We start from the raw sequence: 27,609 nt of genomic DNA on the forward strand, positions 1-27,609 counted from the left end.
ACATTTAGCGCCGGCGCAAAGTCTTTGCGCGCGCTCAGCTGCGCGCGCAGATCATGACGTCATTTCGTCGTGCAACGCCCTTTGTGCGCCCGGAACCGGAACTTCACTCGCGCCGCCCCATTGTGCACCGGGCGGCCCTAACAACTGTGAAGTGGAATGGTACACAGCCGAGGCGGGCCGCGGGGAGCGCAAATTAAAGGGCACTTACCCTGCACTATAAAGGGCAGCCATTTTGCAGCATTCACTCTTGCGCAACGGATTTTTGGAGAGAGACCAAGAAAGAGAGCTTACTGCTTTGGCCCAACACTAGGACAGGCCTTTTTGGCTTCAGGCCAGAGCTTTGCCATTATCTTTGCCTTCATTGAGATCTCAGTGTTTGCCTGCATATTATGGGGGCTGCATTGGGTGCCAACGCTGAGATTCAGCCTTATGTCGGAAGGGCTTACAGATGCCGTGAGAGAGTGGCAGCCCTGGCTAGACGCAGAGGGGGCAACAGGCGTCGCCAAGTGAGGCCTTACCCACCCAGGGTATACCACCAGCAGTTCTCCTATCTCAACATGTCTGCCGCGCAGTGTGTTAGGAGGCTGCGATTCAGAAGGGAGGTGGTCACAGAGATCTGCCAGCTGCTTCACAGAGATCTGCGTCCACAGCTGATGCGCAGGACGTCTCTGTCGGTGGCAGTGAAGGTGACGGTGGCTCTCAACTTCTATGCCACCGGCTCCTTCCAATCCGCTGCTGGGGACATCGCTAACATCTCCCAGTTCGCCGTGCATTGCTGCATCCGCCAGGTGACCAATGCCCTTTTCAGAAGGAGACGTCAATTCATCTCCTTCCCCATGACCCTGGACAAGCAGCAGCAGCGTGCAGTGGGATTTGCAAGAATAGCGGGCTTCCCCATGGTGCAGGGCGCCATTGACTGCACGCATGTGGCTTTGCGGGCACCTCTGGAGCATGCCGAGGATTACCGCAACCGGAAGGGCTACCATTCCCTCAACGTACAGCTGGTGTGTGACCACAGGCAGCGCATCCTAGCTGTCAATGCCCGCTTTCCAGGCAGCAGCCACGATGCCGTTATCCTGCGACAGACAACTGTGGCTGACATGTTCCAGGCACAGCCTCACCCAAGAGGATGGCTTATCGGGGACAAAGGCTATCCTTTGTGTACCTGGCTCATGACCCCGCTCCGCGCGCCCACGACCCCTGCTGAAGAGGCATACAACGAGAGCCATCAAGCGACCAGGAACCTCATCGAACAAACAATCGGCGTCCTGAAGCAACGGTTCCGCTGTCTGGATCGCTCCGGGGGAGCCCTCCAGTATTCGCAGGAGCGAGTCTCCCAATTCGTCGTCGTTTGCTGCATGCTGCACAACCTGGCTATCCGCAGGACTCAGGCACTGCCACCTCACGTTGGACCACCACCTCAGGAGGAGGAGCAGGAGGAGCATGAGGAGGAGGAGGATGAGGAGTACCAGCCCAGGAGGGAGGCAGAAGGTCCAAGGGCCGCCCGTCAGCGGCTTATTGAACGTCACTTCTAGGCCCCCTGTCAGGGAATGGCTTGTGCCAATGAAAGAACATGATTGCAGCCGCTGCGCAAGCCCTCAGCTGGTTAAGGCAACAAACACTTCAAAGATCAAACATGGACAATGTGAATAAATAAAATGGTTTATTGTACAAACTCAGGGCCCTTCCCACATGAAAACCAAGAACACACGAAACCCCCCAAAAACACTCACACACATGAGTCACTCCCACAACCTGGGGAGGATTAACCAAAGATGTAAATAAAAATGGCCTCATCCTCGGCCTTCAAAAAACAACCATTCCACAAAACACAACATTTGGACACACCCTCTACTTTGTGTCCCGCGAGGGCGATGCCCTCTGCAAACTTTGCCGGCCCCTGGACGCCCTGCTGCTCCTCCTCAAAGTGAGGCCAGTGGCTGCTGCAAGGCTGGGGGAAGGCTCCTGAGGGGCACATGTCGTGACGGCAGATGCCCTTGGGGGTCGGCCTAGACGAGGTCTGGCCCTCAAGGGGCCGGCTGGTGAATGCTGCAGCTGTGGCTGGCCAGCATCAGTCGCTGCAGCAGCTCGTGGCAGCTCCACTGGGGGAGTGGCAGTGGCGGCTGGAGGAATGGGGGCAAGCTGGCGGATGGCAGGCGCTCGCTGGTCGCCTGAGACACTGGCACTCGCCCGGGCCAGCACTGCAGCATGCGCAGCAATCTGCCGAGGGACAGACCGCTGTGCTGCTGCAGCGCGCCGGGTGCCCTGGCGATGCCGGGCTGACACAGCGAGTGTGGCAGCAGTGAGTGCCCGTGTTGCCCTGTTCTGAGACCGCATCAGAGCAGCCAGTGACTGCACGGCACCACTGATCACCTGGCCAGTCGCTGCCAGAGAGGCTCCGAATTCGGTGACACTCCGAGACAGGGACTGGATGGCCTCAGGCATCCGTCCCACTACCCCCATGAGCTCCGTGTGCCGGCGCTCCGAGTCCGCGGACATGTCCTCGAGGCGGCGCATCTCCTTGGCGTTGACCGTCTCCGGACTGGAGGCCGGACTCTCCCTCTGGGGAGAAGGCCGCCGAACTGGCTGACCCTTCCTGCGTTGCTGGACGCCGCTGGGCCCAGCAACTGGACTCCCCTCCGACCCTTCCCCCCTCTGGGGAGAAGGCCGCTGAGCTTCCACCCCCCTCCCGCATTTCTGCAGGCCGCTGGTCCCAGGAGCTACATTCCCCTCCGACACTTCCGCCACGCTCCCCTCCAGGGAAGATGTCTCCCCTACAGTGGCATGGCTTGCCGCGGCTGAGTGTTCCCCTGATGGGCCGCCTTCCTCTTGCTCCTCCTCCTCCTCCTCTTCTGAGGGGCTGTCACTGGCAAGTTCAGGGACCTCCTCCTCACCATCTGAAAGCAGGAAGGCACAAGAGTAGCTTTAGAGTGAGGAGAGGGCATCAGTGAGGGATGCATGAGTGGTGGCATTCAGCGCATTGGTCGGACAGTGGCAAAGGATGTAGATCTGATGCGCAAGTGGGACGAGAGAGGTTCAAAAGGTGATGCCCTTACCATTGGTGCCCAGAACAGGGTCGGCATCTCCAGATGCAACGGGGCCAATCACCCGGGCACCCATGATGCGCTCCATGCGCTGCTGCAGCTCGGTGAGCGGCTGGATCTGGGGTCCGCCTCCCCCGGTCACAGTCCGGCTCCTCTTATTATTGGCCAGCTTGGCCTGCAAGAGAAAGGATGGCCTCTAAGTACAGTGTGTAGCCCTGATCTGGTGTGCACTGCCTCCCATGGTCGAATAGCCTGGCCAGTGTGTAGCCCTGATCTTGTGTGCACTGCCTCCCATGGTCGAATAGCCTGGCCAGTGTGTAGCCCTGATCTTGTGTGCACTGCCTCCCATGGTCGAATAGCCTGGCCAGTGTGTTAAGTGCAGAATGTGCAATTGATGTTCATGACTGTCCCATAGCTGCTGCGTGAGGGCTGGCCATTAGGGCTTTCAGGTCCCTTTGCCCATAATGTGAGGTGCACATGCAAGGATGAGGAGGGCACTGGAAAGGGTACTCACCCTGACAATCCTGGCGAGGTCATTGAGCTTTTTTCTGCATTGGACAGCGCTCCTGGGGACCTCACTATTGGATGTCACCCTCGTGGCGACATGCCTCCAGGCTCTCCGGTAGACGCGGGCCGGCGGCTTCCTCCCATTGTCTGGGAACAAAATATGGCGTCTCTTCTCCACAGCGCTAACCAGCACCCTCAGATCATGCTCTGAGAAGCACTGCGATCGTTCACGGGCCTTCTCCATACTTTGAGACGCTATTTGGGTCCAGCAGCAGTGTTCAGGCCTAGCTGGAGGGCTCCAGTGTCCAGGGCGTGGTAGCAGACCAAGTCGACCCTTCCCCCTTAAGAGCTGGCCGGCGCCAGGGTGTCTGCTGTCAATCAAGAAATGGCCGCACCTGCGCTGCGCCCGGCCTCAGCGGTATCGCTCAGCACCTCCGGCTTAGCGCCTAAAGAGAGCCGTGCATCGCCAGTTTTAGCGCTCGAGCAAACTTTTAAGGCGAAGCTAATGAATATCGGCGATGTGGCCTCGAATTTGCGCCGGGCGCAAACTTTAGCGGTCGCCCGACTTTACCGCCCCAAAAGTGGCTATAATGAATTTCTAGGCCAAGATGTCTTACTGCAATTATATAGGGCCCTGGTGAGACCACACCTGGAGTATTGTGCACCGTTTTGGTCTCCTTACCGAAGGAAGGATATACTTGCCATAGAGGGAGTGCGACAAAGGTTCACCAGACTGGTTCCTGAGATGGGGGGATTGTCCTACGAGGAGAGATTGAGTAGACTAGGCCTATATTCTCTAGAGTTTAGAAGAATGAGAGGTGATCTCGTCGAAACATACAAAATTCTTACAGGACTTGACAGGATAGATGCAGGGAGGATGTTTCCCCTGGCTGGGGAGTCTAGAACCAGGGGTCCCAGTCCCAGAATAAGGGGTCGGCCACTTAGGACTGAGATGAGGAGAAATTTCTTCACTCAGAGGGTGGTGAATCTTTGGAATTCTCTACCCCAGAGGGCTGTGGAGGCTCAGTCGTTGAGTATATTCAAGACAGAGATCGATAGATTTTTGAATATTAAGGGAATCAAGGGACATGGGGATAGTGCAGGAAAGTGGAGATGAGGTAGAAGATCAGCCGTGATCTTATTGAATGGCGGAGCAGGCTCGAAGGGCCAAATGGCCTACTCCTGCTCCTATTTCTTATGTTCTTATGTCTCTAATATCCTACCTAAATGGAATGGCTAGAACTACACGCAATGCGCCATAAGCAATACTTGGTATATTGTATGTCACTGGATATAACTAAGTCATGCGTGTTTTGTTGCATATTCATTTTAAGTGAAAATAGAAAATTACAAAACATATATAAACAAAATCCCCAATAAAGCAGACTGTAAGTGTTAAGTCAGTGCACAACTGAGATTTGCAACTCACAAACGCCCAAATATTTTCCAAATCTATTGCTGGCTGTAATTGAGGTAAAAATAAAGCCGAATTCAGGTACTGTTATTGCAGCTGTCAATACTTCATGACTCACTAAAATGCAGTATGATTCTATTATAAAACAATAATGTAGGTCAGGTGCACAGCAGCTGAGTGTTCTGCATCTTTTCAATGAATGTTCTGATAGACCGGTGCAGCCACTTTGATTTATGGCTCAATGCAATTACTGTAGAGGCAGTATTGTAGTTAAATCCACAGCTTTTTACCAATAGATTCCATATTCCAAATCCCATCTGGTATCAGAACACACTGCTACGTGAGCTGCGTTCTCAGTACCTCTGCTCACTACACTGGGCTGTGCATCGCTGGGATAATTGTGTAATCCAACCCACTTGAGGATCCTTTTCTTTGGAGACCTACTCAAGTGAGACAGTGTCACAGAGTTTTAGTTGCAACATGTTCCGCTGGGGAAAGTAGTGTGACTGTCATCCAGGCACAGTTCGTTGGCCTATTTAATGAGCACATTAACACCGGCAATTATGAAAACATTAAACAGTAAAATAACAGTATGATATCAGTGCATTTGCTCTAACTCTTTACCATATGGTTCATTCCACTAAAATCTTAAAAACGGTAATTCATGTTGACATATTTCTGATATTTCAGCAGGCAGGTACAATTTAACTCTCAACAATCAAAACTGTCTGCTAGACTGCACAGTCTATTATACCAATACACCTCTGAACAATGCAACTTCTCAAGTGTGAAATGTTCTCCAGTGTTGCTTTCTTATTCCTAACCAATGAGGCCAGAGTACATTTATATTCAGGGAAGTAACTAGCACCTCAGTCCAAATGGCTTTCAGAATTGAAAACAAGTGTACGTACAGGCTATTTACTGAAGGCTGGAGTTTGACCTGAATGACAGCCCTCATTGAACTCATATACAGGCTCCACTGATGGCTGAGTAAGTTTATCTAGTGAGTAGCTGAACCATGGAGATCAGGAAGGTCCCAGATTTGATCTCCAGTCCATGGTGAGGTAGCTGATCTGAGCCAGGTGGCAGTGAGAGGCTTCAATTAGAAAGAACTTACATTTATATAGTGCCCTTCATCACCTCAAGATGTCCCAAAGCACTTTACAGCCAATTAAATACTTTTGAAGTGCAGTCACTGCTGTAGTGTAGGAAACGCAGCAGCCAATTTGCACACAGCAAGGTCCCACAAACAGCAATGTGATAATGACCAAATAATCTGCTTTTTTCGTGAGACAGTCTTGACAAAGGGTTTTCACCCGAAACGTTGACTCTATTTTCTCTCCATGGATGTTGCCTGGCCTGCTGAGTTTTTCCAGCATTTTCTGTTGTTATTTTGCTTTTTTAGTGATGTTGGTTGAGGGATAAATGTTGGCCAGAACACCGGGGAGAACTCTTCTGCTCCTCTTTAAAATAGTACCGTGGGATCTTTTACGTTCACCTGAGAAGGCAGACAGGGCCTTGGTTTAACGGCACCTTCAACAGTGCAGCGCTCCCTCAGCACTGCACTGCAGTGTCAGCCTAGATTTTGTGTTCAAGTCTCTGGAGTGGGGCATGAACCCACACCCTCTGACTCAGAGGTGAGAGTGCTACCATTAGGAAGTAAACCACAGATCTTGCTCCTGTTTAGTTGTTCAGCAGCCTTTGCTTGAAGTAGGCATTTGCAAACAGTGGGTGAGGACAGGACTGGGCTTGGCGGTGATGCCCCATAGCTTCTAGTCAAATAGCCTGCCAGCAACCACCCTGAAGGCTCACACATGAATAATAGCAACTTAGGCAAGGTGAAACTGTAATCCTGTCCTTTAGAAAAGAAGACGGGAGAAAAAACAATGTTGAAGATGGCCAATGTTGTCTATGGTTTACAATGATGATGGTCTATGCATATAGTGTGTTTTTAGAGATATACGCATATGTTGCAAATTCTTATTACATTGATCTTTCAATTACAGTCCCAACATCCCCTCCGACCTTGGATTCAGATGAGTGTGATGAGGAGTTCGGAAACTGCCACAGTGGAACAGGTGATGGCTTCGACTTTACAGGTGCATAAATCATCCTCCTAACACCATAACTAACGTCCTTGCTCATTTCCTGTGTGCTCTGCTGTTAATGAGCCAAAAATCAATAAAACACATGTCTCTCATCCAACTAATAAACAGCTTATCCTTACAAATCTGCCACCATCATCACCTTCCTTCAACTAATTGGGACTAATCTTTTAGTGTTCATTCTTCCTTATTAGGAACTGCAGCACCACTTTGGAAGAATAAATAAACAAGCAGTGAACTGACAGTGAAACATTTGGTACAGGCTTTGACGTAATAAAGACTCACTACGCACTTGGTTGTACATAAAGCAAGGCTTTAATCGACTTGTAACAAAACATGGAGGTCTAGTTAGTAGTCACTAGCTTCCTGTTTCCAGACTGTCTCTGGCCAAGTTGGGCCCACGCCCGAGTATTTATACTCCTCGGGCGGCACCCTCAGCTGGCCGTTCAGTAGTACTTCCTGAGTTACTTCTTGTAGAAGTTGCGATTTATGACAGGCTTATTTGGTACAGCAATGTATGCTTTGGATTAATATTAACATTTAGTGGAGGCACTGGATGAGTCCAAATTCACATTTGGAGCTTTGTCTTTCAGATCTCTGATCTGAGCTTCCACTGTCAGACTCCTCATGTCAACTGCAAAGCATCAGCTTCTTTAAAACCCAAATTTTGTGGAACAATCCCCTACAAACTTGCACTTATCAGTAACGATGTTGTCTGATGTCTATGTTGTTACCTCAGTTTGGACCATGGAGCTTAATTAACCCTGACAGGAGAGTTAGTTCTCTATTCATTTTCAAGTTTGTGCTTCCAGCAAACACCAATATCAACTCCATGAGACCTCCATCTGATCCGTCTTTGTTACAGTTGTCTCGGGCTGCACCCTCTTTTTATGCCCCCTAATATACAGAACGGCAATCACAAGTTCTGTGTGTTGGTATTTCTGTTGGGTACAGACAGATTTTTAAGAACGGGTGGGGGGGGAGGGGTTTGGATAACAATCAGGAGTGAGAACATTGGCTGATTTTGTTTTGTTCTCCTCCAGTTGTGGCTCCGTGTCTGCAACCTACGCTATGGGCACCTTTCATGTTGACATCTGCTTGCTTTTTTTTGCAGTTTCCCTGCTGTTGGGTAAAAATCTGTCCTCATCTGTGAAATGCAGAATGACAGAAAATAGGGTCGATATATATTTTTTTAGTGCTGTAATTTTGAAGGTATCACTTTGCTGGCAGGTTTGTTGGTAATGTGGCCGCTGACAGCGGTACTTCATGGCAGCCAGAGCAAGTTATTGAAGCTGCTGATGGTGTTATTGCTGCAGCTTTACGGAGAAATAATCTCCAGCCGACTGCAGAGCGACGTTATGCTCAATAAATATTTCTTTTGCAGGAATATATTTTAACAAGTTACAGTTTTGCTTGAGAAGGGCCAGCACTTGAAAAATCTGTTACCAATTCTTTCTAACTAAAGGCGTAGAAACAAAGGAGCCATTTCAAAAATTCTTCAGCTGCATCATTGATGTTTCAAGGAGATCACAGTCTCGGAGAAGCTGTTATTTTATATCATGGGCAAATAACCCAGTGACATTTTTGCGACAAAATGATTCGTTCTAATAAGAATTATGTTACTGTTCTATACATGTGTATACAGAACATTGGAAATACCTTTCCCTTCAACTTTGCACTAAAATAAACAGTAAAGCAAACAATCGGGAAGGGTTTTAAAGATTTTCTCTTTTATGTTGTTGGCCTTCTCTACTAATTCAGTGTGATAAATAATGTCTGTAAGAGTTCAAGAAAATGCAGTTTTAATCCCCAGGAGACCCCCATTCCACCCCCCATCCTCCCCCAGTCAATTAGTCCTCTCCCCTGCTGCTTACTTTTATATTCCCTCTACTCAGTCAGTCTATATATAAAACAAGTCCATCAAATTAGATGCAGATATTGAATCATTTACTAATAATAGAACTGAGACTGCGAGAACTCAGAATTCATTTCCATGGTGATCCTTAACTTCAACTAACAAGACAACCTTCCTCCCCTTTCAGTGCTGTGGTTATGGTATACTAATTAGCATCAGATACCACAGACTGGAAGTGAAGCCCTTGGATGGTGTGACACCAAGCCATGGCCCAAGCCCCATGTGCGCGCTCTTCAACTGATTTGTGACCTTATTCCTGTTTCGCAGGTGGCAACACTGCTCTAGGAACAGAAGAACCAACGTTACCTGAATTACCAGGGTTCCCAGGTATGGAGCATTTTTGGTCTAAGTTAATATGCAAATAATTAGGGGGTCTGGCATCCTCTTAGATGCACATATTGGGAGGTTGATGTTTTGAAGCACATGATGGCAAAATGAGAAGGGCACAGCAGAAAAGACCCCAAAAAGGTATTCCAGGATTGAAGGAAGATTTATTGGATATTGCAAAATCTTAACATAACTGCTCCCCAGATCTTGGCGGCTGAAATTTTTTTGAGCTTATCCCGCTCCGCCGTCGTTACCTCAGCAGAAATTGGCGGAAAACCAGGTTTACATGCATGAACAAGGTTTCCGCTGAATTTCAGCAAAGGTTACAGCAGTGGAGCGGAAGAGGCTCCAGTAAAATTGACTCCCTGGTGTAAGTGTAGGGTCAATCTTTCAGTTATGGGTACTCAGTGTCGGCATCAAACACTCGCAGGGTAGGTACAGTATGAGTCAAAGTGAGCAAAGATCTCCTTGCTCTGCCCCGACAATGAACTTTTCTTAATTCCGACCTCAGGAAAGCAATTCCTGCAGGACTAGGTTGGTGATTCCGTTTTATAGATCTATTTATAGTTGTAGGAAGGAGCAGAAGACCAGCAGTGCCCTGGTGGTGGAATAACGAGATTCATGTTACTATGGTTACGGATTCAACTCCTGTTGGAGACTCAAAGTTGCTAATAAAATATTATGTGACTTTCATTTGTCCTAACCAGGTTTCTAGCAGGGAAATTATGGAAAACTAAACCTTCTCTGTCCTTACTCCATGGAAGCACATCTCCTGTTTGTCAAACTGTAGGATGTCAGACTCCCTGGAAGCTGCCACATTTACATCCAGGAGATATGTGGACTTTAAATCATGTCGGCTCAACCAAATGTGACTTACTTTAGTATAAACGGGTAATGCATTAAATGTAATCCTATGAATGATTTCAGTTTGCACTAATCTAGCTGATTTATCTGATACCTACGTGTGTAAACATTTATGAACATATCCAAAATCAGCGACCAACAAACAGTGTAGTGTAAATTTGCCGTGTATAAAATAAGGCTGTTTCTGATGGTAAGTCTGAGTTATCTGTGCGGTGAAAAACCTGTGACCTGTTTGCCTGTGCATCTGGCTGATGATGCTGTGTGTTGAAGTGGGGAGGGTGAGTTGATAAAATAGAGAGAAATAAAAACAAAAAATTGCATTTTGCAAAAACTGGGGCTGATAACAAAGCCACTGTGAGCTTAAACATTTCTATCTATTTTTGTACACTGTATGAAGCTCTTAAAGGCTTAAAGGCAGTGATCACACATCCTTTTGTGTGGAGTGAATTATTTTTCCAACAGAATTTATTTCCGTGATTTTAATTCATTGAAGTTAAATGGGACCAAGGTCATTGCTCCATTAGCTGCCGCCATGTTGGCCGTGCTCCTGCCACTGGTCATCAGCACACAGATCTCGCACAGCCAACAGCAAGCCCAAAGCCATTTCGCTGAATTTGTGACGGCCCGTGCCAGGGAAGATAGAGTTTTTAAAAAAACATGCAAGTCTTCCCAGCTGCGGATCTCAGTGAATCTGTCAATTTGACTGGGGGGTAGCTGCCAGCTAGGTGAGTCCTGTGCGGCAGGATCTGACAGCACCGGTGTGGCACAAAATCATCGGCCCAACGATTGCTGTCAAAGTAACGGCCAGGCTAATAGCACTCACCACAGCAACTTCAGGCGAGCGGCAGATGCGCGGGTAAATGCGGAAATCGAGAAGTGGCTGTCTGTTAGCTTCGCAAATAACGGCATCTCGCTGTCTGCCTCCCCATTCATGAATGGCATGAAGTTGCTGTATTTGCGTGGTAGATACGCAATAAACTCGCAGTCAAGTCATTTCAAGTCAAAATCTTTCGACCAATATAAAAGCGACCAATATTGGGATTACTCGCCATCATTTTTTTCAGCACCTCTTACTTTTATGCTTTCTCTCTGTGCTGTTAGGCTGCAAAGGAAGTCTGAGAGACGAAAAGGGTAGAAGTTACTGCCACCGATGTTATTGTACGAATGCTCTAATATCAGATTCCTCTCTCCGCTGTGTCACCACAGGCATTAGTCCAGTTGCAGGCCTTCTAAGGGTCACAGGTGATGAGGAGATAGGCCGTAAGTTACCCCAGGGCCGCATTGCCTGAGTGCCAGTGCCTACATGAGCACATGTTACTCTTTCTCCTTTTAGCATTTATCCTTCTTCTCCTTGTCCTTCCTCAGCCCACCTTTGGGTATTATATTTTAGGCAGGAGACTGGAAGGAAACCTGAATCACATTTAATATAATCAGTATCTTACCTGAGAACATATAGCTATCCTCTGTTTAAAGCAACGCTATGGGGGTAATTTGAAGCTAACCTACCCGGAGGGAAACTGACAGGGTCAGATCGGCTGTCCGTTTTATATCCCGACCGATTTTACTTTCCATTGACTCCATTGATTTAAAAAAATCTCCTAAACTTTAGTGAGTTAAGAGTTACTTCCTGCCAAGTATATACTAAATGGAAAGTCAGAATGCAATTAGCTTTTAGCTTTGACTAAAAAATAAAGAAGTGACTACATTTATTGCTGATCTATCAATAAGCTTGCCATGTCTACCATTTATGTTGTTATCTCAGTCAGCAGGGCTGAATTTGCTGAGTGTCTCATCCTTACTGCATCCTCCCTCTCAAACAGCTGGAATGTTTGTTTCCAAGGATCTGGTGTGGGCAGAAAACAGAAATAGCTATTTTGCTTTTTCTGCACTTTTTTTCCCCCCCTACAAAAGAAAAACAAAATCAAATGCTCTGTAGGTGGAGTGTTGGTCTAATGTAACAAAAAGCCTTTCACGAGAAAGGGCCCAGCAGATGAGACAGGTTTGTACTTTTTCAAGAAGTGGAAGGTGGTGGTTAGAGAGTAACCTCGTGTACAAAAGTTAGGTATGTAGAGACTGAGAAAGAATTGACAGGGAGGAGACCTCACCAACTACCTGACATGTTGAGCAGTGCTCCCTTTCTGGGCTTTTCCATTGTTAAGTTTCGCGCATGTGCGAAACTGATTGGTCCACGCAGTCCCTTAAAGGGGCCGTGCACCCCCCAAATAATTAGCAGGTACATTGATGTTGGGTCCTTGGTATAGAGAGGGTACATTCCAACCCTGAGAGTAAGCAGCTGCCCACAGTTTCGTGGTCCTGGCACACTTCAGGCACAGCACGGCCGCTGGCTGGGAAATTGCTCCGGAAAGCAGCAGTCAGAAAGGCACCCCGCGCCCCCCTGTGGCCTTTAGATCATTTTGTGTGTGGGGGGGGAATGGTACGAAAATGAATTACTTGGCTGCACGTTCTTCAGCCTGCCCCTGGTACTGCTGCAGACCCACGAGTCCACCAGGGTCTGGGGACAGGTCGCTGCGTCAAAGCTTTTCAGGCGCTCTTCCGCTGGGGTACTAAACCAGTGTACCTGGAGCTGGACGGAGGTAGGAGGCCGAAAATGCCTCCTTCCATCTGGTTAGAATGGTGACAGTGAGCCTGTTACATTGGCTGGGAAAGCCCCAGGAAATTTCAGGGCAACACAATGAGGGCAGAGGCATGACTTAACAGATTGGCGCTCCATTTTCCTCTTCCTTGTGCCAGAGAGGAGCTCTGGGTCAGCTGTACATTGTTCCTATTATTTCAAATAATTCAGACAGTATCTCCTCTCACCAATAAAGGAGACGCAATGTTCTTTTCTTTAGAACTTATTGAAAGGCATAGGAGGAGATTCATACTCATCCTTATCTTTCACATCAGATTGGTAAGTTGGGTCAGCAGTAGTATAATCACCCATGGAGTCTTTCAGGCAGATTGGGCTGATTAAAGAGCAGACTGAACTAAACTCTCTTGTTACTCATCAACACCAGAAACATCTTCAGCAGCTGCTGTTCAGTGATAGTAAACCATTATCTCAGATGATCACTTTCAGCTGTTAAATCGCAACGGCATTTTCTAAACCTTGTCTATAAACCATTGCAGTATTCCTTACTATTCCTGAACATCATCTGAGTCTCGAGTCCCAAACAACAGAGGTAGCTCAAAGAACAGTGGGTCCTCCATGGCCGTGACTCTCAGTTCTCTTCACCAGTCTCCTTCAGTATGAGTGGCATCAAAATGGAGGATTCTATTTCTCCATAGTATGCTTGTTAATCATAGAATAGTACAGCACAGAAGGAGGGTATTCAGCCCATTGCGTCTCTTTCAAAGAACATAGCATCATAGAATATCGCTGTTTGAATGCAGCAGGAATGAAGAAATGCAAAGAAGATGTTTAAATGCTGCCAACTTATAAAACGCAATATGTGCTATCAGTCAGAGTGAGTTCAGCTCGCCCAATTTGGAATCTGCTGGTAAACCAGACAGAACTCCATTAACTGATATTACCATTTTATGTCCGAGAACATCCTGGCATGAGTGCCAGCATGCACCTGCCCACAGCCTCCGGGACTGGCGGGGACAAGTATTCAAGGCCAGAGGGAGGGGCCACAAGTGGCAGTTTGAGGAAGCTTATTGGTGCAAGGGGGAGGGTGGCAGAACCCTACTATTTCTAGACAGGGGAACATACTGCCTCCCAGTGGCCCCTCGTGTCAGGGAGCCGGTTGGAATATTAAAAAAAAAATTGCACCCCTCATCTCAGGAGGGGTCTAGACCCCGATCCCAGCCTGGATCCCCAGGTGGTCCCCGTTCAGTAAACTATTCAATTGTTCTCAAAAATAGATACAAAGCAGGTAAAATTCGGTTGCTTTGCGCCTCCCATTAGCGCCCTAAGAAGGCGCTAACGGGGCGTAAAGCAACTAGTGCCCGGGCGCAGCGCCGCCAACGCCTCCCGCGAAATTCAGCGGGAGGTTAGTGGTGGTGGTAACCTTTAGCGCCCCGCGGCGCTGCGCCACCGGCGATGACGCCATCACAGCGCCCCGCTCGCCTCCCGGCCGCGATCTTCGGTAGCACCCCCTGACTTACCACCGGACGCTATGTCCGACAGGGTCGGGGGGGGCCTACCTGCAGCCCTGGCGGCGCTAATTAAAGGCGAGGTGCCATTTTTGTTGCTGGCCGCCTGCCAGCCCCTGCCCCCGTAGCCGTCCCCGGCCTCTTCTGCAGCCCCCCACCACGGAGTGCCGGCTGCGCTCCGTGAGCCCGGCACTTCCCTTGAGTGCCGAGCTCTTTTGTCGGAACTCTGATCCCTGGTGGCCCAGCTAGACCCTGGGTCGCGCTGCGCAAGGCCCCTCCCCTTTAAGGAGAGGAAGTCCTGCAGTACCACGCGTGACGTGCTGCAGCGCATGGCGCTGCGACACGTAGCGCCGCGATATTCCCTTGCAGCACCCCAAGAGGGAGGTGGGGCACTTCTAGTAGTACCCCGCTTCCCTCTTGGGGTGCTACCGATGAATTTCGGCTGCGGGGCCGCAAATTTTTTTGAGGTGCTAAAGGTAGCGCCCCGGCGAAGTTAGCGCCCCAATGGGGGCGCGACTCAATTTTTCCCCCAAAATATCAAGTGATCATTTCCATTCACAGTGAAGTTTGGAATACAGAGTAGAATTTCTAAATTTGCCGATGACACCAACTTTGGGGGTGTGGCGAACAGTGATGATGATACCAATCGACTGCAACAGGACATAGAAAGGCTAGCAGAATGGGCAGACAAGTGGCAGATGGAATTTAATACAGAGAAGTGTGAGGTGATGCATTTTGGCAGAAGGAACAGGGAGAGGCAACATTTACTTAATGGCACAGTTTTAAAGAGTGTGCAGGGACAGAGGGACCTGGAAATTAATGTGCATAGGTCCCTGAAGGTGGCGGGACATACTGAGAGAGTGGTTAGCAAAGCATATGGGATCTTGGGCTTCATAAATAGAGGTATTGAGTACAAAAGTAGAGAAGTTACGCTAAACCTTCATAAAGCGCTGGTTAGGCCACAACTGGAGTATTGCATCCAGTTCTGGTCACCACACTTTAGGAAGGATGTGAAGGCCCTTGAGAGGGTGCAGAGGAGATTTATCAGAATGGTTCTGGGAATGGGGGATCTTAGCTACAAGGGTAGGTTGGAGAAGCTGGATTTGTTTTCATTAGAGCAAAGGAGGTTGAGGGGTGATTTGATAGAGGTGTACAAGATTATGACGGGTTTGGATAGGCTAGACGGGGAAAGGCTGTTCCCACTAGTTGATGGTACAAGGACTAGGGGACTCAGATTGAAGGTTTTGAGCAAGAGATACAGGGGGGATGTGAGAAAAATCTTTTTTACGCAGCGAGTGGTGAGGACCTGGAACTCGCTGCCGAAGGAAGTGGTGGAAGCGGAGACACTCAATGTTTTCAAGGGGAGACTGGATAGGCACTTGAGGGAAATAAACTTGCAGGGCTACGGGGATAGAGCGGGGTAATGGGACTGACTGGATTGCTCTACAGAGAGCCAGCACTGACTCGATGGGCCGAATGGCCTTCTTCTGTGCCATTATGACTCTAAGGCCTAGAAATTGGGTTGAGGCGCCAAACTGGCGCCAAGTTTGCCTGAGCGCAGGATTTAGCGCGGCGTTCGAGGCTTTAGCGATCGTCAGGTATTCAGTTTCATTGCCCCTAGAGGGAGATGGGGCGAGGCTCGAGGCGCTCTGCGTCCCTCTTAGGGCGCTGAAACTGAATATCGCAGCGCAACGTGCCGCAGCGCCACACGCTGCGGCACGGCACGCTGCAGTACTGCAGGCCTTCCTCCCATTGTTAAGGGGGAGGGGCCTGCAACAGCACGATCCCCGATCGCGAATGCCGGCAAAAGAGCCCGGCACCGAGGGGAAGTGCCGGGCTCTCGGGAAACAGCCGGCAATGCCACGGGGAGGGGGTCAGGAGGCTGGGGACGGAGGTGCTGGCAGGCGGCCGCCGAAAAAGGCGGCCGCCCCACACTTCCACCTTAACTTGTGCCGCTGCCGGCACAGTAAGGCCCCGTGAACCGGGCATGGGTAGCGAACGGCGCAGCTGCGGCGTTCGCAACCAAATATCGCGAACGGGGCGCTGCGCACACCAATGATGTCATCGGTGGCGGCGCAGCGCAAAAGGCTAACGCCACCATTAGCGCCCCAACTCAATATCGCGGGAGGCGCAGCCAGTGGCGCTACAGCCACTGCCTGCCTCTTTAGGCGCTACCAAGTGGCGCTACTCACCCAGTCTCTCCCCCTATGACTTCTTGTATTTTTTAAAACCATGTACTGCTCGCGAATAGCTCACCATTAAATGTAGCACATGAATGCAAAACAAAGGTCCAAGGCATTTACACTACAGATTGTGCTACCTTCTACTGTACAATGCTGGCCGTGTGTCTGCCTGTGTTTCCTTCCTATGACATTTTAAGTGTGTTTCGAATGATTTACACAAACTCCTCTATCAGCACCTTTCATGGTGCGTGCTGCTCACGTTTCTAGCCCGCACGCCGGAATGCAGCCAGTAATTCGATCTGACTCAGTTCATTGTTGGAGCATTTTTTTTTGCAAAGGTCTGGTAAGGGTACCACAGGTGACCTTGGGCTGAAAAGTAAACATTGACACAGTAATCGTAGAGCGCTCAAAAGAATGCACTTCACAATGAGCTGCTGGCACTATCTGGCTTAAAAGTAGCACTTGTCACAAATTCTATCGCTGTGTTGCAACTCATTGTTGTCCATTTCTTGATCAGCATTGTAACTTCGTGAATACTAAATGCAACCCGAGTCATTCATTGATACTGATGATACCAACTGAAAGAATGCCGTTTTCTAATCTGTTCTTGTTCAGTATAGAAATGATAAAGGCCAGTCCCCCTTCTTGTAAAGGTATTCAGCCCAGTTTTACAGTTTGCACTGGTTTCCCATATCTTTCAAATAAAAAAAAAACTGGACCTGGTTTTACTGATTTAACAGTTAAATGTAGTTTCTTTGAAATTGTTGTCTAAAACAATGCTGTAAGACTTTTATCCAAGCTGTAAATCTCTTCACCATTTTGGGGGAAAGGGTCCTGAAAACCCAGGTTTAATTTTCACCATGTCATGCACAAATGAAGCCATTGGGCTGGATTTTACCTTTCGATGCGGCTTGGGGGGCGGGACAGCTGCCTTCTGGGTTCTGATCCCGCCCCCAACGACATCCGACGTACAGATGCAATTCTGTGTCAATTGGCTTTGTTAAGCCCGCCCTGCGGACTTGCCGGCCACTTAAGAGAAAGCCGGTGTCAGATGACATCAGTTGATGACGCGTCATTTGCTGGTTTTCTTAAAGGGGCCACACAATTTTTTGTGACAGGTGATTTTTCAGTGTTTGACAGCATTGAGGTGCTGCATACACTGACAATCACTGTACAAAGGTGACCTCTTGCACCCAGGCTCGCCAGTGACTCCCTCCTTAGGCTAGAACAGATGGCAGCTGCAGGTGAGTTTACAGAAGCGATCTTTCACTGGTGAGAGAGGTTCTCCCAATGAGATGGGACTACACAAACACTTCAAAAATTGTTACCTACAGAAAAGTCTAAATACTTTAAAAATGATTTTCCCAACATTTCCTTACCTCTGAAACTCACCAGTGCACCATTGGATCCTTCACACCACTTCTGCAGCTGTCATCAACGAAGAAACATTACAGTAGACCCACAGCACACCACACTTACCCTGGCGTGGTGTCTGGACGTTGGGAAGCCCGCAGTAGACCTGTCAAAATTGGAAAAAGCCTCTTAACTGCCTGTTAACAACCTGTTAACAAGCAGTTAAGTGCCTATAATCCTCTTCCCGCTGCTAGGTGTCAGGTCCATGTGTGAATCGGGGAAGATTGTTTGGAGGTGGCTTGACTGTGCGTTCAGGACCCGCTGTCAATCTTTGCGATTTTGCCGGATGTCCCGCCTCCAAACCCGCCCCCTGAGCGCCGGCAAAATTCCGGCCATCATGTTTTACAACATGGTGTTTTCTGATGGGAATGACATCATGCATCTATAAACAACAGCTGTAAAACTTGCATAACTTGGAGCTGCTGCCCCATTATACTGAGGGTCCATCTGACTCGCTATTTTTCAAACAGTTGGCACTGTTTGAACTGTTGGTACTGAGACGGTCTGATTAGAGTTGGGATTTTATTTTGCAGTTTGTATGATTTCTTTTTAGATATTAAGGCCCGGATTTTGTGGTCAGCAGCGAACAATAAGGCCCGGATTTTGTGGTCAGCGGCGAACAAACACACCAGCCACAGACATCCTTTCGGCTTTTACACTGGAACTTGCAGTTATTAGAAATCAAAAACAGCCTCCTGGGTTTCCCAACCGCCTTGGAGCCCAACCCCCGCCCGACCCCCCAACCCGACTTCCCCATGAAAATCCAGCCCTAAAATTCCATTTTTGATGACCAAGAATTATTTTTAAAAGGCCACTTAGCTCATCCTTTGGACTGGATTGTATTTTTTTTAAATCAAACCTGTGGCACTTTTACTCTTGCTGAAGAGTGTAGGCTTTTAAGAGATATGGAGAAAAGGCAGGCAATTTTCCTAACTCTTATCAAACAGATAGCTGCCGTGGTTAGCAAAATGGAAGAGCAGGCTCGATGGGCCGAATAGCCTACTCCTGTCCCTATGGGTGAAAGCTGCCTCCGGTAGCATGAAACTACCTTTAGTCCAGACAATCGAGAGAGAGTGCAAGCAGAAGCAACCCAGCTAATAGGATGACGGAAGAATCCGAAATGCGAGCAGCAGCAGCAGCAAAAACTAGGGCCTGGTGCAGACAACGAATCACAAATCTGCAGAATAAGAGCTTCCTAATGATGACAATAATCACCCTGCACTGTGACTTGGTATTGCCAGCGCCAGTAGCTAAATGCCACAGTTGATTTTTAAATCAATTACATTATGGTATCTTGCACAATGCAGGACACCTGAGAGGTTTAGCAATATGTGTAAGATGATGTATTCGCTTATCTTCAGACCAGTCAGCCAATCTTAGGGGTGTGACTAGGATCACTGGCTCCAGTGTGACAGCAGATAATTCCGATGCTAAACAAAATCAGCAGACAATACAACTATATCTCGATAATCAATGGATTGGAGGCTGATTTTCTTCCTTAAGTTAGGAGCTTTAGAATTAAATAAAGTAGGTCATGATGCTTCAGTCACCCAGACTGGCATAGAATATAAAAGCAAAGAGATCATGCTAGAACTTTATAAATCACTGGTTAGGCCTCAGCTGGAGTATTGTGGACAATTCTGGGCATCACACTTCAGGAAAGTTGTGAAGGCCTTAGTAAAGGTACAGAGGAGGTTTACCAGGATGTTACCTGGGATGAGGGACTTCAGTTATGAGGAGAGGTTGGAAAAGTTAGGACTGTTCTTGGAACAAAGAAGGTTAAGAGGTGACCTAATAGAGCTTTCCAAGATGATGAGAGGTTTTGATAGTCAATAGTCAATAACCAAAGGTCATAGATTTAAATTCATTGGTTAAAGATCTAGAGGGATAAGAGGAGAATTTTTTTCACTCAGTGAGTTGTCGGGATCTGGAACGCTGTACCTGAAAAGGTGGTGGAAGCTGATTCCATAAATAATTTTAAAAGGGAGTTGGACAGATACTTGAGGATGAGGAAATTACAGGGTTACGGACAAAAAGTGGGGATATGGGATTAAGCACGACTGCTCTTTCAAAGAGCCAGCACAGACACGACAGGCCGAATGGCCTCCTTCTGTGCTGTCAGCTTCTATGAAGAAGGGTGAGGTAGGCAAGAGAGAGCGATCGATAAGTTTGATATTTCTAAAATCAGTAGAAGAGACACAATAAACAAATACACTTTAGTACCTGATGTACGACAAATACACTTTAGTACCTGATGTACGACACAGCACATGTTCTTTACCCCTCTCTTAGCAGAGAGTTGCATCTTTAAAATGTAGATTTTATGGGGCCCCCACAAACAATGCCATAAAGCTACTATCTTAAGAGATAGTAATGTTTATATGGCATCATGCTTTATGTTATAACATTTACTTCAAAGTTCTATCAGCAGATTCAATCAAGTTTCAAGTATCATGTCCCTCTTGTTATTTGGAAAGTGTAATAAAGACATTATCTACATTTGTTTTGCAAGTTTGGAGGCTAATAGGGAGCAGGATAAGGCCAGGGTACAGGCTGGATTGATGGTTATGCTTCTGATGTTCTCTATGCTGCTGATGAAATTCTTTAAAAAGCTTAATAAAGGATGCGTGCAGATCATAACACACATCAGTTGAGATTGAGCTGTGCAGTATTAGTAATAAAGGGCTTTAAATAGGTTTTCAGACAAAGAGATTTTAAATGGACACATTTATATGTTTGTTACCATAGTCACACGACACGATTTCAACCCTAAAGTGTTAAGTGGAAGAAACAGATTGTCCATCCAAACCCCAGCTGTAACCCCTTTGGAATGTAAAGCTTCATCAGCTTCAGTAAACTAGTAAAAGTGAGAATGTACTTGAAAGCCAGTGAATCCACCCCGCATTAAAAAAAATAATTGAGGCCAGGTCATTAAAGGGGCATCAGTGTGTCTTGAGGGAGTCTCAGCTTTGTTCATGGAGCAGCCCACTGCAAAATGTGATTCCAGCTATCACACTGGGTGCCAAGACAGTTCATGTCGCAGCACATGTGGAGTCTGCTGCAGACACACTGTTGTGGATTGGGGATCTTTGAATTTTAAAGCAAGTCCATTTTTGAGTGCAGGTACACTCCGTCTACAAACCCGATAAAATGATAGCTGGCCTCCTTTAAACTGTTCTGAAACGGTCTGCAAAATCAGAGACTCGGCCAATAATATCTTAATGCTAATTTCTGCAGAAAGCAAGCCATTTGCCAAAAATGCATGCAGCAGATGACCCCTGCCTCCCCCCCCCCCCACCCCCACCCCCGCCATGTTGGCCATAAGTGAGCATTTTTGGGTATTTTCAAAGTGCCGCAACATGAACTGAGGATTTTGCTTCAAACGTTGGGTCAGGCCATGGTCAAGAGATTTTTGCGAGGCTCAGAAAACTGCTTGAACCAACAAGTACAGATGCTGTCTGTTGATGATGGAAGGGCACTGACTGCCTGAACCACACTTGCTGAAGTGAAATTCTGAATAGCTGCCAGTCAATGTATCGCAGTGTTTAAGGAATTAATTTTTGGTGGTGTGAAATATTCTGCAAGTTTTTTTTTTATCTTTGCAATTAGGTCTCGTTGTGCCAGAAGCAGCGACTGTGTGGTTGGTGGGATTAAAGCACCACTCCAGGCACTTTCAAGTTTCAATAAGCAAGACTCACCAGTGATGCAAAGTAGTCTGTCCCATATGTCTAGCTCCTTGTTTCACTGCAAGAAACAACTGCTTATTGAAATGTGCAAGTGCAGCCTCAAGTCAATTCATATTCTTTCAGCAGGATATAGTGGAGCAGACTGTGCCCTATATTCCAGCTCTCCACTGCCCCCACGTGTACAGAGAGAGACAGAGATGTGCTTTCCCCAAGGACATGGATGAGAGATCCTGCTTATTCGGACATTTAAACAAAATCCATGCAATTCTCAGCACATTAGCAAAAAAAAAGTCTCATGCCTTCAATTAGTAGGTATTTTTGAATATAAATTGCCCATTTTTCATGGTAACTTTCTTCAAGATGTTGATGACAGTTACAATTGAGAGTGTTGAAAATATTCCTTGTGCCACAGTATGTAAATCTAGAAATGATCATCTGTGATACTAGTGAACACACATTTAACAGGTTTGTATGACATTCCTCTGTCCTCTATTTAAGGCAGGAAGTAACATATTTTAAATGGCTCTCTGTCTCTGCTAAATAGCAGACATATCAATGTCCTATGAACAAGATCGGCATTTCTCAAATATCAGAAATGGTCATTTCCACCCTATATTTTGGTTACAAGTTGAAATGGAAAACAGAATCATGAACACCCAACTCTGAAAAGTTAATGAATTGAGCATATGGGAAGTTTCATGCAGTGTAAATATGCTGGAGTCTTGCATGTTTTTTCTGGTTAGGAAAGTGTCTGACACTTAGAAACCCACAAGCTTGCTTAAGAGTCTCCAAATCAATCCAGTGAGAAATTCATCCAGAGTTTCTGTTTGCCTGATATGAAGTACGTACTCTTCTCACCTGATAGGGCATAAGTTTTCAAACAATCGTCTCTGCACCCAAGGTGTCCACAATGGGATCTCAGAAGTCGTGAGGTCACTAGATTCCTGTCTCTCTGTCATCAGCTTTCTATGTTTGTTGACTTACCAGCACGGTATACTAATAAAAACAACTTTTGCCATGACAGCATTGTTATCCTTTGGGTAGCTAACATTGTCTTTTGGAAGTTAGGCCAGGGGGTCCTCGAAAGTTTGAAAAGCAAGTTGTAGGAACACTCCCTACTTACCCTAAGCCCAGAGAGTTTGGGAGCAGTTAGGAACTAGCCAAGGTTTAGGGACTCCCGGTTGTGCACTGTTTAGGATTAACCAGCTAAAACACAAGAATACGAATACGTTTCCCCACAACTTGTCCAGCAAGGACCACCCTACCCATTAGGACACTTCTTTACAGGGTTATCTGTAGCCAAGCAGGAAGAATCCCCGGCCCCAGTGATGGGTCTAGTCCTCCAGGTGACTGCCGCAGAAAGTGAACTCTGTTCCAATCTTCCATTGGCAGTTCTGTCATCTTGGAACCAACTCAACCCCAAAGAGACTCTGCTTACATTTAGAAAGGTTTCTAAAGTTAGTGATGGGACTGCCACTAATGTATATATTAACTGGAAATACCTGAAATTAAATATAAAGTACTTAAAAACATCTGGCTTTGGAATTGATTTTGATCCAGGCCAACCTTCATGCTGTATTAATGATGCATTAAACATAATCTATTACTTGTTTAAGAAAAAAATCTATTAAAATACAGATGATATGAGAGATCCTTCATTTTTATTAGTTTGACGTTGGAGGTAAATGGACGTTAAATTGTTTTACAGTTGGTCGCTCGCTGATGGAAATAATTTATTGCTTTTTAAGTTAAATATATCTCTTACATTACATAAATTTCCAGAAATTTCTGCTTAATTTGACCAGTAGCTTTCTGGGAAAGGAGTAATATTTTATGGAGTAAAATAAATGAGTTATCCTGATGCAAAGAAGGAGACAGTCTGACTTTTAGAGATGTAAGGGGCGGGCGCGGTTAACTCCCTCCACCCAGCTACCCAGCACAAACTGATGGGAGGGTTGCGGGACTTAATATCAAAGCGGTAGACTTACCGCTGGTTTCTTGCCCCGTCGCCACCCACCATGCCGCTGGTTTAATAGGTGGCTAAGGCACTCCCCTAACCCAGGCAGGAGTCTCAGGAATATATTTAAATTGAGGTCCTCTTATGCCCATTTTGTGGCTTGCTGGGAGGAGCATTCGTTGTGGACGCTCTGCTCACCAGAGCCTGTTGGCCAAGAAGTGCAGGCCCTCAAAGGTAGGTGTATAAATTAATTTTGTGGGGCCGTGAGCAGCAGGATCCCACAAAAGAAATCTGGGTTGCTGCCATCCTGGGCTCCGACCCCCACCCCAGTCCGCAATTGCGACCCCCCTCCCGCCTTGCTGCTGCGGGGGTCGCCCGATGTTGCGCTGGCACGAATCCAGCGAGCTGCATCGGGGACGCCCATTTGGGGTGGGCTGCTCACCAATTCCATTTAAATGAGGCCCGACCCTTAAAATGGTGCAGGCCTCCCCGGTGCACCTCCCAGGAATTCGGCCTACACGTTCAATCGGCCATCGGCCCAACTGATGGGAATAGTCCAGTAGAATCACGGGATTATAGGATTTGCAGCACAGAAGGAGGCCATTCAGCTCTTCATGCCTGCGCCAGCTCTCTGAAAGAGCTATCCGTTTAATCCCCTGCCTTTTCCCCATCCATTTAAAAAAAAATTGTACCACGGTACAATCACTGTGGGACTCTCGGCTTGAGTCGGTCTCTAAGTCTCACATTTTTCTCAATCAGAGCTGCTGCTGTGAAGTGATTCAAAAATCAATTCAACACCTTATATTAAAACTAATGGCAATAATGAACTCCAGCATGTGCTTGGTGCCCAAGTGTTAGCACACCTGCCTCCTCCATGCTAAAGCAAGGCTGTGGCACCTTCATGTTCATTATTGGCTCAGTAAATCTGTGTGCATACATTTTTATATATGTACTTTTTCCACACAATACGCATCAGTCCTAACACCAGGGGGTTAAGAGCATGGGAGTAAGAATTCTTTGGGTCATGTGTCTACAATTTCACTCAAAATAGTCAACAGAGCAAATCTTCACATTCTCATTTATATCCCAACCAGAAGAATTCTCACCCTCAGTAATCTTAATTCTAAATCTAACAGAATGTGATTATAATTTCACAAGTAACACTGAACAGTGAGACTCTTCATCAACAACAGTGCTACACATAGTCACCAGAGGAATTCTCGTCCCAGTCTTTATCGGGACTCTTTTCCTGGTGGTCCCTTAGCAAATTGATTTAGATTTATGAGTCTATACTACGGGTAACTATCAAGCTATCCTTTCACTGTACTATCGACAGCCCTGAGAGGCTGCGAGAAGCTGTAATCACCAAAGGAGAGAAGGTCACGGGAGAGCCAATCAAAGTTTTGAGAGGGTTTGAACATAAAAAGTGAAAGATTTTTCCCCACTGATCAGTAAATCAGGAACGGGGGGACGTAAATTAGGATTAGCACTAAAAGCATTAAGGGGGAGGTTAGTAGATGTTTTTGTTTCACACAAGCAGTTATTAGAATCTGGAATGAATTAACATCAGTGGGAGTTGAAACTAAGTCAATCATTACATTTAAGAGGGAATTTGATGAACAGTTGAAGAAAAGTAGTAGTTCCCTGGTCTCACTTCAGTTTTGTAAAATTATTATGATTAAGAATTTTGTCGATTGTACAAATTAGGATCATAGAATAGTAAACCACAGAAGGAGGCCATTCAGCCCATCGAGTCTGCGCCAGCTCTTTCGAAAAGCAAACTAGTTAGTCCCACTCTCCTGCTCTTTCCCCATATTCCTGCAATTTTTTCTCCAAGTATTTATCCAATTCCCTTTTGAAGGTTACTATTGAATCTAGATCCACCACCCTATCAGGCAGTGCATTCCAAATCCTAGCCACTCGTTGCGTAACAAAGTTTTTCCTCATGCCGCCTCTGGTTCTTTTGTTAATCACCTTAAATCTGTGCCCTCTGGTTCTCGACACTTCAGCCATTGGAAACAATTTCTCTTCATTTACTCTGTCTAAACCCTTCATGGTTTTAAATACCATTATCAACTCTCCTCTTGGCCTTCTCTGCTCTAAGGAGAACAACCCCAGCTTCTCCAGTCTATCCACGTAACTGTAATCTCTCATCCCTGGAACCATTAAGGTAAATCTATTCTATACTCTCTCCAAAGCCTTCATGTCCTTCCTAAAGTGCGGTGCCCATAATTAGACACAATGGCCCAGAAATTCGGGTCTCCACGGGTGAGTACGCACGGGGTACTCACCCGTAAGCCCAATGGAAGTGCTGGTTTCCTGCATGCACTGCGCATGCGCGGGAAGCCGGCACTTCCATTCCCTTGAAGGAAGGGGTTCAGAGTTCGAATGCGTGCGCGGGAGAGGCTGCGTGTGCGCATCGAACTTAGGTTTTTTTTGCAGGTTTTCCCGGGAGGGTAAGTCTGCAGAATTTACACATATAAAAAGCAGGTGTAAGGCCTGCTTTTTACAAGGTACTGTGGCCTAGAAATTCAGTGGCCTGCGCCACCAGTTTGCACCCAAAGAGGGCTTTTGCGCCACTGTGCAAACCTACCGCGATATTTAGCGGGGCGCTAATGGCGGCGTTAGCCAGTAGCGCTGCGCCGCCACCGATGACGTCATCGGTGTGCGCAGCGCCCCGCTGGCCATATTTGGTTGCTGCTGCCTCCCCCGCGCCGGCCGCAAACAGCGACCGGTACACGGGGCCTACCTGTGCCCGTAGTGGGGCGAGTTAAGGTGGAGGTGCGGCCGGCCGCTTTTTCGGCGGCCGCCTGCCCGCACCTCCGTCCCCGGCCTCCTTCACCACCCCCCCGCGGCATTGCCGGCTGTTTCCAGAGAGCCCGGCACTTCTCCTTGGTGCCGGGCTCATTTGCCGGCACTCGTGAGCGGGGATCGCGCTGTTGCAGGCACCTCCCCCTTAAGACTGAGAGGAAGGCCTGCAGTACCGCAGGCTGCCGTGCCGCAGCGGGTGGCGCTGCGGCACTTTGCACGCCGATATTCAGTTTCAGCGCCCCAAGCGGGGCGCCGAAACCCTTGTTTAGCGGCCGGCTTCCACTTGGGGCGCTGAAACTGAATATCCCGCTGGCGCAAGTGGCTCCGCGCGCAGCGGTAATTCCGGAGCCCAGGCGAGCTGGGCGCCCCTAACTGAATTTCTAGGCCTGTAAGTGGTGAATTAATGCAAATGAAAACATTTTTTCCACAGGTTTATTATTTTTAAATACTTTAAAGTAAGGTAAGTTTATTTTTAGCCCCGTTAGAAAATAAAATTATTTTTTTCAAAAATTTAAATTATTGTTTAAAATAGTTATTTCATGTAATTTATAGTTTATTTAAAAAATGTGATTTAAAAAAAAAATGTATTTGAAGATTTGGTGATGTTTTGGGGCCTGTAGTATTTATAAGTTTTGACGGCTCTTCCTGTCAATCTTATGAATGGAGCATTCCCTGCTCCGATTGGCTCCCCATAGCCCACGTGATCCCAGGGGCCGCATCGAACTAACTGCGCCCCTGGGATACGCAAGCACTGCGCGCCGGCAGCTGGAGCAGGCCCAGGATCGGAATTCCACGGGGGCCCACAGCGCAACGGCCGGTGTGCTAGGTAAGTGCAGGTCGGGGGCTTACACCCGCGGGAAGCACCCGACCCGAATTTCTGGGCCATTAAGCCAGCTGGGGCCGAACTGGAGTTTTATATAAGTTTAGCATAACTTCTTGGCTTTTGTACTCTATGGCCTGGATTTTGGCTCGGAAGCGGGGAGGGAGTGTGGGAGGGTGGGTGTTGTTTTGAGGTCAGGAAACCTGGCAGTCTTAAAAAAAATTTCTGTAGGTTTCCCGCCCACAGCCAGCCTGATTGACAGGCTGGAGGCCTGTCGGGGCAAGAACTCCTACAGCACAAGGCTGCAGCCGAGCTGGCCTGAGAGCAGGTAGATCTAGTGGCGGGGTGGGTGAGAGAGCACGGGGGGGATCCAATCGCGGGGGGGCGGGGCGGGAGGGGGACAGTCACTGGGGGGTCCGATCGCATGGGGGTTAGGATCCAATCATGGGGGGGGCTCTGATCGTG

At 47.6% G+C, this 27,609-nt stretch overlaps 1 protein-coding gene across 5 annotated transcripts in view; it reads left to right on the forward strand.

Moving 5' to 3' along the window:
• Window positions 1-27,609, forward strand: part of nrp1a (neuropilin 1a) — a 181,577-nt gene that overhangs the window by 142,931 nt on the left and 11,037 nt on the right. For 4 of the 5 annotated variants that reach the window (XM_085987641.1, XM_085987640.1, XM_085987643.1 and 1 more), the window contains exons 12-13: window positions 6,972-7,064; window positions 9,253-9,312. In XM_085987641.1, the coding sequence (XP_085843767.1) occupies window positions 6,972-7,064; window positions 9,253-9,312 (153 nt within the window). The remainder of the gene's footprint in view (window positions 1-6,971; window positions 7,065-9,252; window positions 9,313-27,609) is intronic. The other variant, XM_085987644.1, reaches the window with a different exon arrangement.

Source organism: Somniosus microcephalus, chromosome 5, assembly GCF_052327205.1.
Source record: "Somniosus microcephalus isolate GS21.2 chromosome 5, FLI_Smic_1.0, whole genome shotgun sequence".
In the NCBI taxonomy this organism is placed as follows: Eukaryota; Metazoa; Chordata; class Chondrichthyes; order Squaliformes; family Somniosidae; genus Somniosus; species Somniosus microcephalus.